Source organism: Olea europaea, unplaced genomic scaffold (genome assembly GCF_002742605.1).
Source record: "Olea europaea var. sylvestris unplaced genomic scaffold, O_europaea_v1 scaffold2547, whole genome shotgun sequence".
Lineage (NCBI taxonomy): Eukaryota > Viridiplantae > Streptophyta > Magnoliopsida > Lamiales > Oleaceae > Olea > Olea europaea.
Genome location: NW_019243741.1, coordinates 112552 through 130904, shown reverse-complemented (window position 1 = coordinate 130904; position 18353 = coordinate 112552). Strand labels below are relative to the sequence as shown.

The following is an 18353-nucleotide window of genomic DNA, read 5'->3' as shown; positions in this document are numbered from 1 at the left end:
CTATTAAGTATTCTACATGCACTTATTAAAGCTTCACCCTACAAGTTAAATGACAACTTAGCATGAATAAGCTTGACATTTATTATTCCTACAAATGTTTTATTTTTTCTTTCAGCCAAGCCGTTTTATTCGGGTGTCTTAGGTATAGAACATTGATGAATAATTCCATGTTGTTCACAAAACAAATTAAAATCATTGGAAAAGTATTCACCACTTCTATCACTCCTTAAAATTTTAATTTTCTTTTCTAGATAATTTTCAACCTCATTCTTGTATGTCTTAAATATGTCAAAGGCTTCACTTTTATATTTTATGAAATAAACATAAGTATATCTAGAAAAGTCATCTATAAAAGTTATGAAATATTTATTTCCACCTCTAGTTAATATACCATTAAGTTCACATATATCAGTATGAATTAATTCTAAAATACTAGAGGTTCTCTTAACACTTTGATATGGTTTTTTAATCATTTTAGATTCTACACATATTTTACATTTATGTTCATCATATGAGATCAAGTCATATTTTTTCATGCGTTTCATTGTATTTCTACCAACATGACCTATTCTAGCATGCCATAATGAAAATAAATTCACAGCATAAACAAAATTACTTTTATTCATTTCATTGTCAACGGTACATAATTTGACCATTCCTTCACACGAATAGCCTTTTCCAACAAATTTCCCATTAAGGGATAGTACAAGTTTGTCGGACTCATAAACACGTTTGATGCCCGATTTTCCCAAGAGATTGCCATTAACTAGGTTCCTATTCATATCCGGAACATGTAGTACATTAGTTAGAGTAACGGTTTTCCCAGAAGTGAAGATAATGTCTACACTTCCTTTTCCAAACACCTTAGACCGCATCTCGTTACCCATTTGAATCTCTTGTTCTCCATCCACTTCTTGATAAGTTTTGAACAAAGATTTATCATATGATACATGTACCGTAGCACAAGTATCATACCAGCACCCGAGAACATTTCCTTTGATTGCGTTTACTTCACTTATGGTGGCCACAATTTTGCCATCTTGGATGAAATTCACTTTGACCTCGAAGTTGTTTTGTTTTCGGTGCCTACAATCCGTGGCATAGTGACCAGATTTTCCACACACAAAACAACCTCCTTTCTTCTTCTTCTTGGACTTGTTAAAGTTCCTAGAATGCTTCATTTTGTTAGATTTTGTTGGCGGTTCTATTTTTTCCACAGCATTTGCTTTAGAAGAGCCCCCATGAGAATTTTCAATTTTATCACGTATTCTCGACTCCTATTCGATTCGAAGATGTTTTTGCAGTTTTTCCAAAGAATAATCTTCAGAACTATGCATGATCTTTTTTCGGTATCCTTTCCAAGTTCCGGAAAGTTTGGCAATTATAGCCCCCACTTGAAAGATCTTCGGTATATCAATTTTTGCCGCATTTAATTTGTTGACAGTCACTTGCAACTCATGCACTTGGGGAAGAAGTGGGATGTTTTCTAAGAATTTGAAATCAAAATACTTGGAAATCAAAAATTTCTTTGTACCTTCTTCTTCCGCCTTGTAATTACTTTCCAATGCTTTCCAGATTTCTTTCGCCAAAGTTGTATTGGTGTATAGATCATACAAACGATTCGACAATGCATTCAAGATGTGGCCACGGCAAATCAATTCATCTTCTTAGCATTTTTGTCTCTCGATCTTGATTGCTTCGGATTCTCCATTCGTTGGTTCCGGCAAAGGCGCCAAATTTGGATCAAGAATAAAAAAAATCTTCAATGCCGTTAGGAGGAATTTCAACTTGTCTTGCCATCGCGTGAAGTTAGTCCCGTCAAAGCGATCCAATCTCACCAGATCTTGATTCATGAGTTTGATGGTTTCCATAGTTATATCATTCTTCATCGCAAAATATAGTTTGAGATTATTGAAAAATAAGGGGTTGGAGAAGAAACAACAATAAAATTATAGAACAAAATGAATAGAAATCACGAAATACGTTAAGAACGAATTTGAGGTTTGAACACGGGATCGTTGTCCTCAAACTATATTTGCCCCCTCTCCATATGAATGAGATGCTTAAGGGTGTTATTGCAAATGGTTTGAAGGATTTTAACAAGTCTTGATGCAGAAAATAACAGAATACGAGAAGTTTTCCGTTAAAACTTGATGAACACAATAAAGAAGAAATGAATATGAGTTATAACAAAGATTTGATTAATTGTGGAACAATATATGAATTTCAAGATGTTTTTCTTGTTTGTAATGTCTTTGTATTGATTATTCATCACCTATTTATAGGTCTCAATCAATAAATCACGAAATGGTGTCAAAACAAGATGAAAAGTGACAACTTTTAATCCAAAACAGCTCCCAAGTTTCAAATTGAAAAACTAGCCAACAGCTATTTTTTAATACTATGCGTACGTATAGTATAAACCGTGTGTACACATAGTTGAAGCAAAATTTAATTCTGATTTTGTCAAAACACATCTCGTGTACGCACAAAAATAAGTCTGTACGTACGTATAGGCAAAAAATCAAAAATTTCATTTTTCAATTTCTTTTGATTCTACCAATTCCACAATTGAGCCCAACAATTAGTTTATTATCATTCCATTGATTTTGAACAAATATTCAATAGGGGTTCTGGGATGGTTGGGTGGTGGTAGTGTCGATGGTTGTGGTGAGTTATTGACGGTGATGGTGGCACTGGGGAAGCAGTTCATATGGTGGTAGTGTTGGCGGAGACAATATGATTTTGTTGGCTTTTAGGTGTTTTTTGCTTGCAGCGATGTTAGTGGTGAACTTTGGTGTTGGAAAGGTGGTATGATGATGAATCTGGCATGGTCGACAGTGGTGGTTGCAAACTGTTGTCGTGCATGTGGTGTTGGTGGCGATGACGACGATCGAGTGGGTCCAAAAATGTTTTTTGTTTGATTGTGACCAATAAGTTGTGTAGTTTGTGACCAATGTACAATATGTGATCTAAAAAATGTGACAGTGACTCACAAATTAGTAAGTTGTGATCGAGAAATAACTCGTTACCAATTAATTTGATAATTTGTGACCGTTAAATAAATTATAACTTATAAAATTTGCAATTTGTGATCAATGAACTTTTTGATTTTGTTACCGATGAGTAAATTGTGATCTATACAATTTTTGATTTACAATTGAAAAATAAATTATGATTTATAAAATTTTTTATTTGTGATCGAAAAATAATTTGTGACCTAAAAATTTTTTAAATTGTGATCGAGAAAAAATAATAAATAAATGATTAATTAAATAATTTGTGATCAAATTATATGAAATTGCCACTTTATTATATTAATTAATAAAATACATTTTTTATTATTTATTTTATAAATAAAATTTAATAAAATTTAATTTTTGAAATTTTAAACATTATTTCTTAGTTTTGAAATTTGTCATACTTGAATTTTTAAATATGAAATTCAACAAAACCAGTAACAAGATTGACTTAGGAAAGCAAGTCAGCAACCAGGTACAAATATATTTAGGTCACATATCTATATAATTTGGTCACAACTTAACAATTTAATGAATCACTTATTATTTTTTGGTCACAAATCAAAAATTTTATGTCAAAAATTATTTTACGATCACAATTCCAAAATTTTATAGGTCACAGTTTGTTTATTGGTCACAAATCAAAAAATTAAGTAGTCACGGATTAATCTTTAGTCACAACTAATCAAATTATTGGTCACAGATCGAAAATTTTATAAGTCACATATTATTCTTAGGTCACGAATAAAAAATTTTATAAGTCGCGGGATAATTTTTTGTCACAGTTATCTAATTAATTAGTCACGAATTAATTTTTAATCACAAATTATCAAATTATTGATCACAACTTATTTCTTGGTCACAAATCAAAATTTTTATAAGTCACATGATAATTTTTGATTGCAAATTCACAAAATTTATAGGTCACATATTCAAAAATATTATTGATCACAACGTATTTACTCATTGCAAATTATTGAATTAATTGATCACAATTATTTTTTTCAATCATAATTTAATAAAAAGTGGGTCACAATCGGAAGTCACAATCACAATTTTCAGGTCACGATTAACTTTACGATCACAACTTAATCAATTGTGAGTCACAATCAGAGGTCACAGTCACAATTATCAGGTTACATATCCAATTATTAATAGCAATCACGTAGATAATTGGTCACTACCATTCAAACGGTCACAGATCAAAAATCACAATTTACTTATAGGTACATATCACTAATATTATAGGTCACAACAATCACAATTTATTAATTTTTGGGTCACATATTATTTTTTAGTCACAATTTATCTTTTTCATTGATCACGCATTATTTATTTTATTTATTGGTCACTGATTAATCAATTCACTAGTCACAATTGACCAAATAATATGTGACCACCACTTCCAACAACACTACCACCACCGTGACCACCACCACACTGTTCACAAATTAATTAATCACATATTCAATTATTAGTCACAGTCAATCAAACTGCCTCAACCACCGCCATGACCACCATAAGCCACCACCATCACCAACTATGAGTCAGAGACACAATTTTTCAAGTCACATTTCCAATATTTTTCACAATCAACCAAACCGCCATGACCACCACAGCCACCGCCAACGCCAATCCACCAAATCGTGCAGATCACCACCACCAACCCACCGACGTTGCACACAATCCACCCAGCCTCACGCCATTGCCACCGCCACCAATCCACAACCAAAACAACAACCTGCAACCACCACCCAAAAGGGTCACAAACCCCACCACCCGTAATCACCACACCACTGTCATGAGTCACGACCACCACCACAACCTTGCAATCTGTAACAAAACAGAAAACCTTCAGGCCACACGTCCAATGCAAGTCACAAATCGAGAGTCACAGGCGCAGTTACCATCACCACCGCACGACCACCACAACCCACACCAGAAAAATCCCCAAATCTTACAATGGACTCCACCACCACCTATCAACCACCACCACCCAACACACCTTTGTTTCTCCTCCACCACAGACCACATAGATCGAAACGAAAAACTACAATGAGGCAGCGAGGCAGCGCAGACCACCGCAACAACATCACCTCACCGAGCCTCTCTACCATCCACAAACCACCATCGCTACTGTAGATCCCATAGTAGATCGAATCAAAAAATTAAAATGAGGCAACGATGCGGCGAGGACCACTGCAACAACACCGCCTCGTTGCTGCGTTGCGCGCGGAGGAGCCTCTCTACTTCGTCTTGCTGCGAGTCAATAGCCTTGTCTCCGCCGGTGGAGGGAAGTGCCATTGGAGCCTGGGGGAAGAAATTTAGAGAGAGAAAGGGAGAGGAGAGAATGGAGGGCTGTCGACTGTGGGAGAAATGTAGAAGGAGAGGCGACGGCGTGAAATTGAGGAGGAATTAGGTTTTGTGAGTTTAAATTTTTATTTTATTAAAATATTAATTAGAATAAAATTTCTGATTTTAGAAATATTAAACTTGTCCTCTGATTTTAGAATTGAGGATTTCAATGATGGGTTTTGTGTAATTACCACTTTTAATTATTATTATTTTTAATCGGTCCATTCAAATTAAACTACAGCCCATGTTCTATTTGGTGATTGCCCGCGTCTAACAACAGCCCAAGTCCAAAACAAAAGTGTTAAAAACCAATAGCCCCGCCAAATCAAAAACCTACCGAACTCTCTCGCTCTACTTTTCTCCCCAGTTCTGTCTCTCGCTGGCTCTCACTCTCTCCAGCCTCCTCCTGTTTCGCTTCTCGCTCTCGGATTCTCGGAATATCAGGCGTCATTGGCACCAGCCCTCAAATCTCAATTGTTTGCGTCTGAGATAGGATCAATTTTTAGTAAAGTTCTTCTCTTTTGTTCTAAGGTAGGGGCTATATATGCTTTGTCTCTTTTAACTATTTTAGATGTTTTTTTCTTCTAAATTATTTTTACTGCTACCACTTTGCTATTTTCGAAAAATTGTATTAGAAAATTTCATAAGATTTCTTCCGGCTTAAAACTTAGTAAAATCTGTGTGAGTTTTATGGTGGGGGAAAGAAGATTGGAAATTGGGTGTTTCCCTGTTACGGCGTTTGGTGAATTTATATCTAGGAAGAGTAAGGGAATTGATTTCCATTTGGATCCAACCCTTGGTTTTTTTAAATTTTTGGAGCCCTTTGCAAGGGATCCGTTCTTGAGAAAATCTTGACTGGGTTTTGCATGCAATTTAATATTCTTGGGTTTTGAGGCCTTTCAATAGATTTGGTGATAATTCTGATTGCATTTGGTTGATTTTAGTGGATGTTCTTGATTTAGTCTGTTTTACTGTGGTTTTGGTTGTGTTTTCGCTAGCCATCTATTTTAGTTTGAAGGGATGTTGTAATTTTTATATAGTTTTGGATTTTGTTGAAAACTTGAGGTTATTCATAAAGAAGTTTGTCGGTTTTGATTAATCTGGAAATTCAGTTGAGAAAGAAAGTGGTACTTATAAATTTATGGCTGTTGGTTATTGGATTCTGAGTGTGTTTCTTAGAGAAGTTATAATGCACACTTTAGTTGATTGATAGTATCATATTCCATTTTAAGCTAGGATTATTAGTTAGGTTATGCTGCATTTGTAGTAGAAGATAAGATTTTTCATTTTTAAGACTTGTCATAAATGTTGAAACTTTAAATTAGTGTATGAATTTTATGTTTCAAAATATCGTCGGGAACAACTTCAACTAAATGAATTTGACTTTAATATTATATGTAAATTTATTATATTAGCTTTTAAATTTTAGCCCATGCGCCTAAAATTCGTGGTTCCGCCCTTGCTTGGGAGGCTGTGTTAAGTGGATTTTGGGTTATGGGTGCCTATAGCCAATTGAATGTTGTTTTGTAGCCTGCCACTCGTGTAATTGAAATTAACATGAAATTGCCAATTGAATGTTTTTACCAGTTGAACTTAGCAAGAAATTGCCAGTTGAATGTTTTTACCTTATGTATTTCAGCCTGCCAATTTGAATTACTGTGCAGTTGGACTTAACAAGAAATCAAGAATACATAGCTGTTATATTTGAAAGGCAAAGCTATCTTCTGTGCAATTGTATTTTGATGGTTATCAATTTTTACTTATGGAATATTGAAATGTTTTGGTTTTTTTGCTTTTAGATTTAATAGGGAAAAAGATCAACCTTCTGCTAAGAAAGGAAGAAACTTGTTATTTTTCTTTTCAAAGAGCAACAAATTTGAAGGTACTCTAATTCCTAGAGTGTCTATTCCTCCAATTTCATATCATGAAGTTGAACAACCTGCATCTTCCAATCTTGTTTTGGATCCATTTGATTCTATTAAATGGGTTCCAGGAAAAAGAAAGGAAATATATGAACATCCATTTAATGAACTCGATCCGTTTATACAAGACATTATCAACCAAAACTTTTAGAGTATTAGATCAAAGAATGTGGAAAGCCGAAACAATGAATATGACTTTTTTTTTTTGTTATACATAAGTTTTATTCATACATTAAATTTCTAAATATTTTTACCCTTATAATGTTAATTCGTAGTTTTGCCCTTGGGCCTATCATCCCTCTAGCTCTTCTATAATTCTCTACAATTTGTTATTGTCAAAGGTGAATTAATGGCAGAAGGAATGAAGACCCCAAGAAACGAGAATAGGTGGCAGCTGCGGCCACATTTGTCTAAAGAAAAAAATTACGAAGCTTTGAAGGAGTTGTTCAAACATCATATCGAATCCTTTGATTACATGGTGGAGTATGGTCTGGACACGATGTTGCAGAACATCAAACCCATAGAAGTTTTCGATTCATTCTCCAAACTGAAGTTGAGAAATATCCTTTTTCTGATAAATTGCTAAAGAAATAATCTTTTGACTGTGAAAAGAAATTTGGTTTGTATCATCATCTGGATTTCCAGTCACACTTCTCTGTTTTTGTACTCAATTTTTTAGTTTTCTTTGAATTTAATTGGTGTTTTTCTGGTTTTATTTTGATATTTAGCAGAACTAGCAAAATCTTAGAAAATGCTAGTCTTATTTTAATTTCTTGGAGTTTATGGATAAAAAGAATGACAGGATTGAAGTCAGTATATTGTACACACAGTTAATATAAATGAGGCTCGGGATATTCTTTCATACTGCTCTAACAGTGACCAACTTTTTCATCTATATTTGAATATTTATTCCATCAGACGTTGATTCTTAACCGACAATGCACTCTGGTTTGGAAAACCTGAGCTATATCCTCCTCAAAAGGAACGTTTTTCCCGGACCATGGCAGATGCTTTATATCCTTTTGAGGTATTTTATTTTGCTATTTTGGGTATTGCCATCCATATACTCAATATCATGCAAGAGATCGATGCATTTTTATGCCCATGTTATGAAACAGTGTAGACAAGCTAAACTTACTTATGCGGGGAAGTTTTTGGTGGACATTTACTTCCAGTATGCTGATGGAGCTCCCATTAGAGAAAAATTTAATTTTGGACAGTTTCCTATTATGTTGAAGGTAATTGTATCTAATTTTAGTTCAAAATTATATAAATCGCTTTTTTCTTACCATTACAGCAATTTGTAGGATAACTTATTTGGCAAGTATATTCTGATTTTTTCATTAGATATTAATTCCACCCAGTAGTGAACTAGTGGGAAATTTCATCCCCTTAGGTATGTGTACAAGTTGCTGTCATTTGGCACTCCTGCCTTTCGACCTTGTGTCGGTGAAATTTGGTTGTCATCATTTACATTTGAGTAGATGCATAGTGAGAAACAAGTTTTTGAGGACAAAATAAGTGACCAGTTATTGTTCTAAGACTGTGCTTGATGTCCTCTCTCGTAAATTGAGTTGATGGACTGATCTCTGGTTAAATTCGGGAAGGAATAGTTTTTAGTTATCTTTTATAAAATATTAGAGGAATGAATTTGTGAAGTCAAAACTAGTATGGGTAATATGTAGAAGCATTTAGGACATTACCGAATAATGGTAGTCCCATGAATGTACATGGTAAATACACATATTGCCATTTTTTATTTTATTTTATTTTATAAATGCTAAAGATCAGATACACGTTTTGCTTAAGCCATGAATTTTATTTAGAAAGTCTTTGTCTATAGTTTTAAATACTAAAAATTACTGATTGTTTTGGTTAGCAAGTCAGCCATGTATTTTGGTTATCCTGTCTCTGGATATGCAGGTCTTGTATATGTGGGCGACTTCTCTTATATTAGAAGTAGGCTTCGCCAACTATTGCTTCATTTGATGTTGCTGGGATGGAAGTATGGTTCTTAGACGTGGCTTGCTGGTCTTTTATGTGACAATTTTGCACAGATGATATGGTCACCATCCTATGGAATACTTGGGAAATGTTCAAGGGAACTCTGGTGTTAAGTGGTATGGTTCTTAGACGTGGCTTGCTGGTCTTTTATGTGACAATTTTGCACAGATGATATGGTCACCATCCTATGGAATACTTGGGAAATGTTCAAGGGAACTCTGGTGTTAAGTGGTATGGTTCTTAGACGTGGCTTGCTGGTCTTTTATGTGACAATTTTGCACAGATGATATGGTCACCATCCTATGGAATACTTGGGAAATGTTCAAGGGAACTCTGGTGTTAAGTGGTATGGTTCTTAGACGTGGCTTGCTGGTCTTTTATGTGACAATTTTGCACAGATGATATGGTCACCATCCTATGGAATACTTGGGAAATGTTCAAGGGAACTCTGGTGTTAAGTGGTGAATCTGGTGATCTTGAGGGGTGTTTTTCCTTTTGCACCATTAAGCCTGGATAAGCCCTTCAACAAAAAAGATAGTAGGAAACAAGTGTGAGAAGATTTTATGTCCCTTCAGGAAACATATCTAACTTTTTAGTTATGCTAGAACTTCCGTAACACCTAATAGCTGTTGGTTAAGAATAATATTTGATGTGATTGGATGGCCTAAACTCAACCAAAGTACCATGGAACCAACTGTATTATTGTATCTCTGTCACTACTTTTGCACTTTGCCTCCAAAGGAATCTTGAGAATATTTATGTTTTAGAATAGAGCGCCGAAACTTGCAGGATTTTTCATTATTTGATTGGGTAAAAGAGGCAAGCACATCCATCGACAGATGTCATTCCATCAGCTCCAAAAAATTGTAAAAGATAGAGAAAAGGGACCATGTTTGGGTGTTGTACCATTAGTATATATTATTGTGAAGAAAATACTTTACAAAACTCAGGCCATGACCTCCATTATTTCTCTCCTGTGGTGGCACTTTCTACCATCATCTTTTGCCACCCCAGTCTTCAGAACTTTTTTTATTTTTATCCCCTTAGTAGGAGGATTTTTTTCCAAAGATTGATAAACACCGATAAATGGATTATAAATCACCCCCTTACGTAGGTTTCGGTGCGTGGTGTAAGAAAGAACTGGATGACATGGCATGTTGACCATAATTGGACTTTCGGCCTTGTGCCAGCACAATCTCAAATACGGAATAAGCAAGCAACAAATGGATAAATGGATTATGAATCTTCTTCGCTTCAGTCTCGTGGTATAAGAACTAGATGAGTGACATGACATGTTGGCCATAATTGAACATCCGGCCTTATGTTTGTTACCTAAGTAGACATTTATTCTTTATGTCTCTATTTGGATATTGCCTAACATCAAAGATCTTACTTCTGTTTTATGTAGTCCAAACTCTGTCATCTGAAAGCTGCTGATCTTCCCAAAAAGTTAGTTTTGTACAAAGAAGATCCATCAGAAATGGGTGGGTGAGTAAGACGATTTTCACCCTCTATGTTCTTCAACTCTGCATTCCTTTCTGCACTTCTTTTGAATCTTCAAACTAGTAGCATTTGTCACCTTACTTTGTCATTTTTTGCCTGTAGATTCATATGTTATCTATATTTTCTGTAGATACTTCATCTTGAACGGGCTTGAGAGAGTGATTCGACTTCTTATTTTGCCAAAGAGAAACTATGTGAGTAATTATTTACACCGGTGAACAGTTACTGATTCTGATATGAAAAGAACTGAGGTTCTTAGTTATCCAAAATTTTTGAGGACCGTGTAATATATCATTCTTGCTATGTAGTTTGAATACTGTCATATATTTTTCTTTTCTTCTGGTTCTTTATAAATTTTTGTCTCTCTCTCTCTAGCCAATGAGCATGGTGCGTAATTCATTCCGTGACAAGCGTGAAGGATATACTGATAAAGCTGTTGCAATAAGGTATTTGTTTTTTGCATCCATATCTATATTTTGGCTTAACCTAGTTGTTTATTTCTTTTCAGTTTTTCAATATGAATTATGAGACCAGCTTGTAGGTCAACAATTTGTTATCTTTTAAGCTTGTATTTTGATCTTTACTATGAGCAACAAACCAGGGCAGAAATTCTTTGAAGAATTTTCCCAAGTGTTTTTAATAGTGAGTCGGGGTATTGTTTTTCCTTTTAAGTCGAGACTTATCTATTGTCACCTGGCACAAAATGAAATAATATGCAGTTGTCATCTAGTTGTTTACTGAATATGTTGAAACAAATGTAGTACGTCCTAAGTTTCTTTGGAGACAGAGCTTTTTGCTTCTTAACATCTCTAATTTGTGTTGCTTCCGGTTGGGATGTGGGTAAAATATTTACTTGTAGAGTTTTTCCTGTCAATAATAATTTTGTGTAATTTTTGAATATGCAGAAGCGTTCGACAAGATCAATCTGCAGTGACAATCAAATTATACTACCTCAACAATGGAAGTGCGAGGCTTGGATTTTGGTGAGAATAACAACTTATAATTTAGTGGACTTGAGCTTCTATGAAGAAATTAACTCCCTTTTTCCAGGATACAAGGAAGGGAATATCTGCTTCCTGTTGGAATCATATTGAAGGTGCAGTTATACCTTTTACTCTAGTTAAGATTGATATGGTAGTTATAAACTTGGAGGTTTCTTGATCAGTCCCAAAACATGTTCATTACATTAGAAATATTTGGTGAATTTGTTTGTTTTTCTTGGTAGAAACAAGCTCTCACCTGTAAAACTTGACAATGAGTTTACTTGGTCATATTGCATCATCTTGGGAAACTAAAAATGCGGAGGGAAGATATTTTATTAACTGTGGTCCTTGTAGTCTTTCCTTTAGGGGAAGGATCGTGAATTACTGAATGCTGTCTTATGAACCGTAAAACAAGAACAATATATAATGAAGCTTCAAGGAGCAATAGAGAAGAGGAAATAAGAAGTAAAGAAGTGGTAAAGAAAACTAAAAGCTGGAACAGGAAAAATGTGAAAGGATATTGAGCTAAAAGAAACATTTGATAATATTACAAGATTATGATTTTCTACAAGCAATATGATTACATATTGCACTTCTTACTCTTTATCTTTTTGTTTTAGGCCCTTGCGGACACAACTGATCATGAAATCTATGTGAGTTTAACATGTTGCTACAACGAGCTATATGATCGGGTTAAGGGAAGTGTTGGCACTCAACTCATTGGCGAGAGGGCAAAAATTATTTTAGATGAACTTCATAACTTGTCTCTTTTCACGCATGCTCAATGTTTGCAACACATAGGTACTTATTAATCGTAGTTTCTTTTATTGTGAATATATATGTTGATTGCATCCATTGAATCCCTTCATTCTGCAGGGGAGCACTTCCGACCTGCCATGGCAGGAATGGAAAATGAAAGCTATTTAACTGTAAGTTCTTGTCTTTTATGCATGCTATATTATTAGTAATGTAGTAAACCTTTCAAAAAAAAAAAAGAAGTAATGTAGTAAACATATACCCATTTCTGCATCAAAAGGGTGGCATATATCCAAGTACAACTATGCTCCTTGGTCAATAAGTAAAGTAGGATTTGTACCCATTTTGCACAAAAAGGGTGGCACATGTGAGCAAGTGCAACTAAGCTTCTTGGTCAATAACACTCACTATATACACTTTAGTTAGAGAACAATTGTAAGATCCCACAGCATGGCCTGAATAAAGTGATAATTGTGATTTACATCTTGGGAAAATTTAAGTAAAAGATAAAATAAAATGTAGAACCTTTCTCACACTGGAGCAGCGTGCGTGGAGACTCCAAAAGTTCTGGAAAGATTGAAGTTGATGATAATTGAAATACGATGCTTTCTCACATTGGAATGGCTTTATGTGGTTCCCCACTTCTAGTTACGTTTATCTTGGTTTAAACCCTTTTGCAGGTTGCTGAGGCCGTGTTAAGAGATTACATATTTGTTCATCTGGATAACAACCACGACAAGTTCAATCTCCTCATGTTAGCTTTTTTTTCTTAAACCTGTGTCAAATCTATTTTTACCGATCACTAGTGGCGTGCTTTTTATCTCCTTTCATATCTAGACTTCCAGTCACTATATCATTGGTGTATTTTTTTAATTTTATTTTTGTCTCTAAAAAATTTCTGTTAGTAACTTACTCGTGGATTGGATTCAGCTTTATGTTGCAGAAACTTTTCTCTCTCATAGATCAGACTTCTGTGCCAGACAATCCAGATTCTTTGCAAAACCAAGAAGTTTTATTGCCAGGCCACTTAATAACTATTTATCTCAAGGTTCACACTTTGGTGCTTTATTTTTTGGAAATGTGATATAGATATATTGAATTTTGTATAGTAGTTGAAGTATGTCTTCATGGAATGTTTATTAAAACACTGTCTTTATCTAATGTGTGTTTCTTCTATGTCGCATAGAGATCTGTATCGTGGAAACTTATTCCAATTTTCATCATCTAACAGATGGAAAGAACTTGGTACATGTTGGAATTATTTGATATTACTTGGCAAATTTAACTATCATTATCTGAAATGTATTCAAGAATACTTAAAGTACTTGTTTACAAATAATTAGCAAAATCATATGATACTTTTGTTAGTTCCAAAAGAAATTATGATACTGTTGCTGCACAAATTTTGTGCATCTGTCACTGGGGAGTTAGTTCTTGGCTCTATTGAAAGTTAGGCATCTGTCTTTGCACAAAAATGAAGCAGGTGATTTGTGATTGCAAGCTAAAATACATTTGCTTGTAACGTGGCACTGAAAGACAAAATCTGTATCTGATGAAATTTTGTACAAACTGGCTAGTTATTTTAACAGAATCCATTTTATGGTGAATGCTTCCCAGCCACAAGTCAGCAGCTGCCAGCTTCGTTCCTTAAAAGCTCTTGTTATTTATCAGGAAGGCAAATTTAAGTGACTGTGTTATAGTTGTCCTTTTTTTTTTTTTTTTGAGCCCTTAGTCATTTTAGATTGTTCTGCTCTTCTGATAGTGTCGAAAGCTGAAAAGATAAATGCTTTCAAGCAAACTATGAAGCCACTTTTTAAAAAATAAGTTCCTTTCCTGAATACCTCTTTTTGTGTGATAAAGTGATTAAACAAATTACAGTGGTTGCACTCAACACTGTGTAAGTTAACATATATATGTTGTTCTGATTACACTTATACTTCGATTAGGGCGCATGTCATGTGTTGTGTCATGTTAGATACCGATAGTCCGTGGACAATCTACCATAGTTATTATCCTTTTGTTGGCAATAATAATATATAGTTCTAACTTGAAGTTATTATAATATAACAGTAGGTACTAAAATTTAAACAAGAAAAGTAATAATTAGTATAAAACTAAAGTTACATTATATAAATGAAGAATTTTAAAAACTTTAATCAGCATGTTGACGACATGTCATGTCGAACATGTGTCCATTTTGGTGCATTATAGCTAAGATAGTCGATTTTTAAAACTTGTTTTGTCTTTTTTGTGTGCCACAGTAGCTCTATATTTTGTTAAGTGCGCTATATGAAAATTCATGAAATTTAATGTTCCAGGAAAAGTTGCAAGACTGGTTGCTCAGGGTGAAACGGCTTCTTCAAGATGAAATTGATAATGGAACAAAGAAGTTTGAGTTGAGCAGCTGTACGTCTAATCTTTATTTGAATTTTACCTTGTTCAATTTGTATCGTAGAGTTTTTAATGAGGAACTGATAATATTACTTTTTCAAATTTACACCCTCACGTGGCATGAATATAATGGCAAAGGATTCGACGGCATTTGAGTTTATTTCTGATGCTCTTTCTAGACCACTTAAATTTTCTTTCTCGGAAGCGTCGTGTTGTTTTCATTGTTGTTTGTCGTCATCATACCACAATGATATAGGCGTCACTTCAAAGCTAAAGATTTTAGTTTCTGGTCTGGTTTTGTTTGTTATATATAAGATTGAAGTTTGAAATTGGTGGACTAGCAGCTGTTATTTTTTAGAGTCCCTAGAATTTGTTGGTTTTAATGTTTGTCTGTTTTATAAACCCTACGGTGTTGGAACTCTGGGTATAGATTTTGACGAAAAGTCTTTGTGCCATCTTAAACCGAAAAATTTCACGATTGCTTACCATAAACATCATGGTAGCAACCATGAGCATGCATTGTAACAGTTTGTCATAATTTTATTTTTCTTATTTTTTTTTTTTTTTTAATTTGACTCGTATCTTGGTGCCATGCACTTGGGCATCTCATTTGCTGTCATGATTGTCGAATCTGTATTCAGATTTTTTTTGTAGGACATCCATTCAGATGTTTCACTATATGTATGTGTATATTTGTTGATCTGATAAAACTATCCTTTTCATGTATAATTGCTTTCTTTGTCTTGCTTGAAGCAAATATCCTAAGTTCTTCTTTAAAATGTCAGTAAATGAAATTCATCTTTCTGGCTTACATTTTGTGGAATCTCAGTGTTGGATTGACATTTTCTAGGCTTTGTTTGATTATGGCAGTAGCAGATGTCAAAAAGGTCATTGATAAAAATTCTCCGAGGCATATTAGCGCAGCTGTGGAAAATTTGTTGAAGACAGGAAGATTGGTTACACAATCAGGTCTGGATTTGCAGCAGGTATAGATGAACTGATATTCTTCTTCATCTTTGTCAGTCAACAATTATCAATATATACACACACCATATATCTACATTTTTATAAATCATGGTGTGGTGTATCTGGAGTTGTCTGTTTGAACATACTGAATTATATTACTGCTCTGTTATTAAGTATTTAAATGTTGTAAAATGCTTTCTGAAAAAATGACTTATTTTACATTGGAAATTTGTATGAGAAGTTATGAACGGCATAAAGCTAGTGTTGGAAGTTGAACAATGTAATAGGGCTCTGATACTCGAAGTACTTATTTATCTGCAACTTGAAATGTGAATTTGTAATACCAATTCTGTACAGGAATTATTTGCATTGGAACTGTAAATTTGGACAAGATTTGTTGCTAAAGCATTAGTTATATTGTATCAAGTTCGAATACCTTGGGGGATTGATTGACACTGGCAGATAAATATCATCCTACTAATCTACCATGTGAAATATCGTACAGTAGTTTTTTATGGTATTCTGTGCCTAACAACATTTGTGCTCTATAATTGAATATCGTATCTATTTGCTTGTGGTGTTTGATGAGACTCTTGTTTGTTGACCATTTTTTTGGCTCAATTTGGTATAGAACTGCTCTTGGTTGTATCATGAAACCATTGCTCCAGCTTAAATAATTGTAATTTACTTGAAACTGTTTTAGTTACTAAAAATTACTTTGTACTCTGGATGTTCCCCGTGTTTATGCATATCTTACTGAAGATCATTCTAGAAAAGTTAGTTATTTATGTTTTCTTCTTTTCTTTTGTGTGTACTTATGGTTATTAGAGAGCTGGGATGACTGTTCAAGCAGATAGACTAAATTTTCTGCGTTTTATCTCACACTTTCGAGCTGTTCATCGAGGTGCATCATTTGCAGGCCTTCGTACCACAAGCGTTCGCAAGTTGTTGCCTGAGTATTTCCTCCTTACCTGTTACCTAATTACTTGATAACATTTGGTTATTTTATGCAGTTCCTTCTTTTTATCTCTTCATACTCGTTTACCACTTCATATTGTTGTGTACTCTCCATTTCTCTGACATATATTATACTTACAGATCTTGGGGATTTCTCTGTCCTGTTCATACACCTGATGGAGAGCCATGTGGACTGCTGAATCATATGACTTCGTCTTGCCGTAAGTATAGCCTTTAGTGTTTTCTTAAAATTTTTTTCCTTTGAAATGCTAATAATGATTATTGTCTTGTAGTTTCCTTAAATCATTATAAATAAAAGAACAGTTCATCGAGACGAAAAGCCTTTGACTGCTCTCTCTAAAAAGGCTCTTATTTTGGAAATTGCTTTCCTTATAGTTAATTTTTCTGCATGGAGTCATGTTATTCATGGACCAACCATTCAGAACATTCAGTTTGATATTCTATGACCCGTTTAGCATGACTTTTACTTTTGCTTTCAGTAGAAGAGATTTTGGAGAAAGTTACCTTAATTTTTGTTTTAAAACTAATTTTTTAAAAGAGTTTCCTATTCTGAAGTGCTTTTAGAGGAAGCCACATTGGACCAGCTTTCTCTAAAAACTCTTCTAGCTAAAAGAAGTACTTTCATAAAATTAGTTAAATGGTGCAAAAGTAGCTTTTAGGTCTTAAAAGATCCTTTTGGTTTTTCAAAAGTCATGCCAAAATGGCCATTAGTCATTTAAACAGGAACTCAATTGTTATTTTGAGATTTTTATGAATGGATAGCAATGAAGAAAATGTTTTGAAATGAGGAAAAGAAAGCACTTGCATTCACATGTTCAATGTGCATTTTAGGTTTTCCATACCTTCCAGTTTAAGAGCATAGCAGCATCTTATCTCCCTGCTGTTTCACTCTAGTTCTTTAGTTGGGCTATTGAGATGAAAAACCATGAATGCTTATTGCTTGACTACAAGACAACAGAGTTTAGCAGATAAGGACTCCTGAGATCAGTGAAGTAATTAGTGCAGTCTTGAGATAGCTAAGGATGTGTAATGAAATATGTAATTATTTTTTTTCCAGATTCTACGTAGAATATGAATTGAAGTAGGCATTGAATATGAATCCTTTAAAGCAATGATTAATACGAACTATTTATGGCTCAATAAACTCAAATTACGATACCTAGTCCTGTTTAACTATTGAACTACTCTAATCTGCATTACGGATATTTGTTGGATGACCATGTTTCTATGTACATGATCTTCATTGTCAATGTTTCCTGTGAATTTAATTTATAACTTGCATGAACTCACACACACACACCAGCACATAATTTGGAACTATTAAGGGTAAACTCAAATCAAATTGCATGATGGCCTCCTGTATTTGTCAATTTGAACTATAATAACAGCGAGTCTAATATTTGTTTGATGATCATATTTCTGTGGGTTTTTTCTGCCCTTTGTAATTGTTCCCCCATCAAAACTATTTTTTTTTT

At 34.2% G+C, this 18353-nt stretch overlaps 1 protein-coding gene across 1 annotated transcript in view; it reads left to right on the top strand.

Annotated features, from left to right (window-relative positions):
• The first annotated feature begins 5705 nt into the window (after positions 1–5705).
• LOC111382670 (DNA-directed RNA polymerase I subunit 2) overlaps positions 5706–18353 on the top strand; it is a 22652-nt gene continuing 10004 nt past the window's right edge. Inside the window, exons 1-18 of the mRNA XM_023006705.1 lie at positions 5706–5906; positions 7639–7857; positions 8242–8324; positions 8416–8535; positions 10710–10789; positions 10935–10998; positions 11180–11250; positions 11710–11787; positions 11855–11900; positions 12408–12588; positions 12664–12716; positions 13224–13297; positions 13474–13591; positions 14862–14949; positions 15805–15920; positions 16729–16856; positions 16999–17078; positions 17182–17276. Coding sequence (XP_022862473.1) covers positions 7647–7857; positions 8242–8324; positions 8416–8535; positions 10710–10789; positions 10935–10998; positions 11180–11250; positions 11710–11787; positions 11855–11900; positions 12408–12588; positions 12664–12716; positions 13224–13297; positions 13474–13591; positions 14862–14949; positions 15805–15920; positions 16729–16856; positions 16999–17078; positions 17182–17276 — 1686 coding nt within the window. The 5' untranslated portion in view covers positions 5706–5906; positions 7639–7646. The remainder of the gene's footprint in view (positions 5907–7638; positions 7858–8241; positions 8325–8415; positions 8536–10709; positions 10790–10934; positions 10999–11179; positions 11251–11709; positions 11788–11854; positions 11901–12407; positions 12589–12663; positions 12717–13223; positions 13298–13473; positions 13592–14861; positions 14950–15804; positions 15921–16728; positions 16857–16998; positions 17079–17181; positions 17277–18353) is intronic.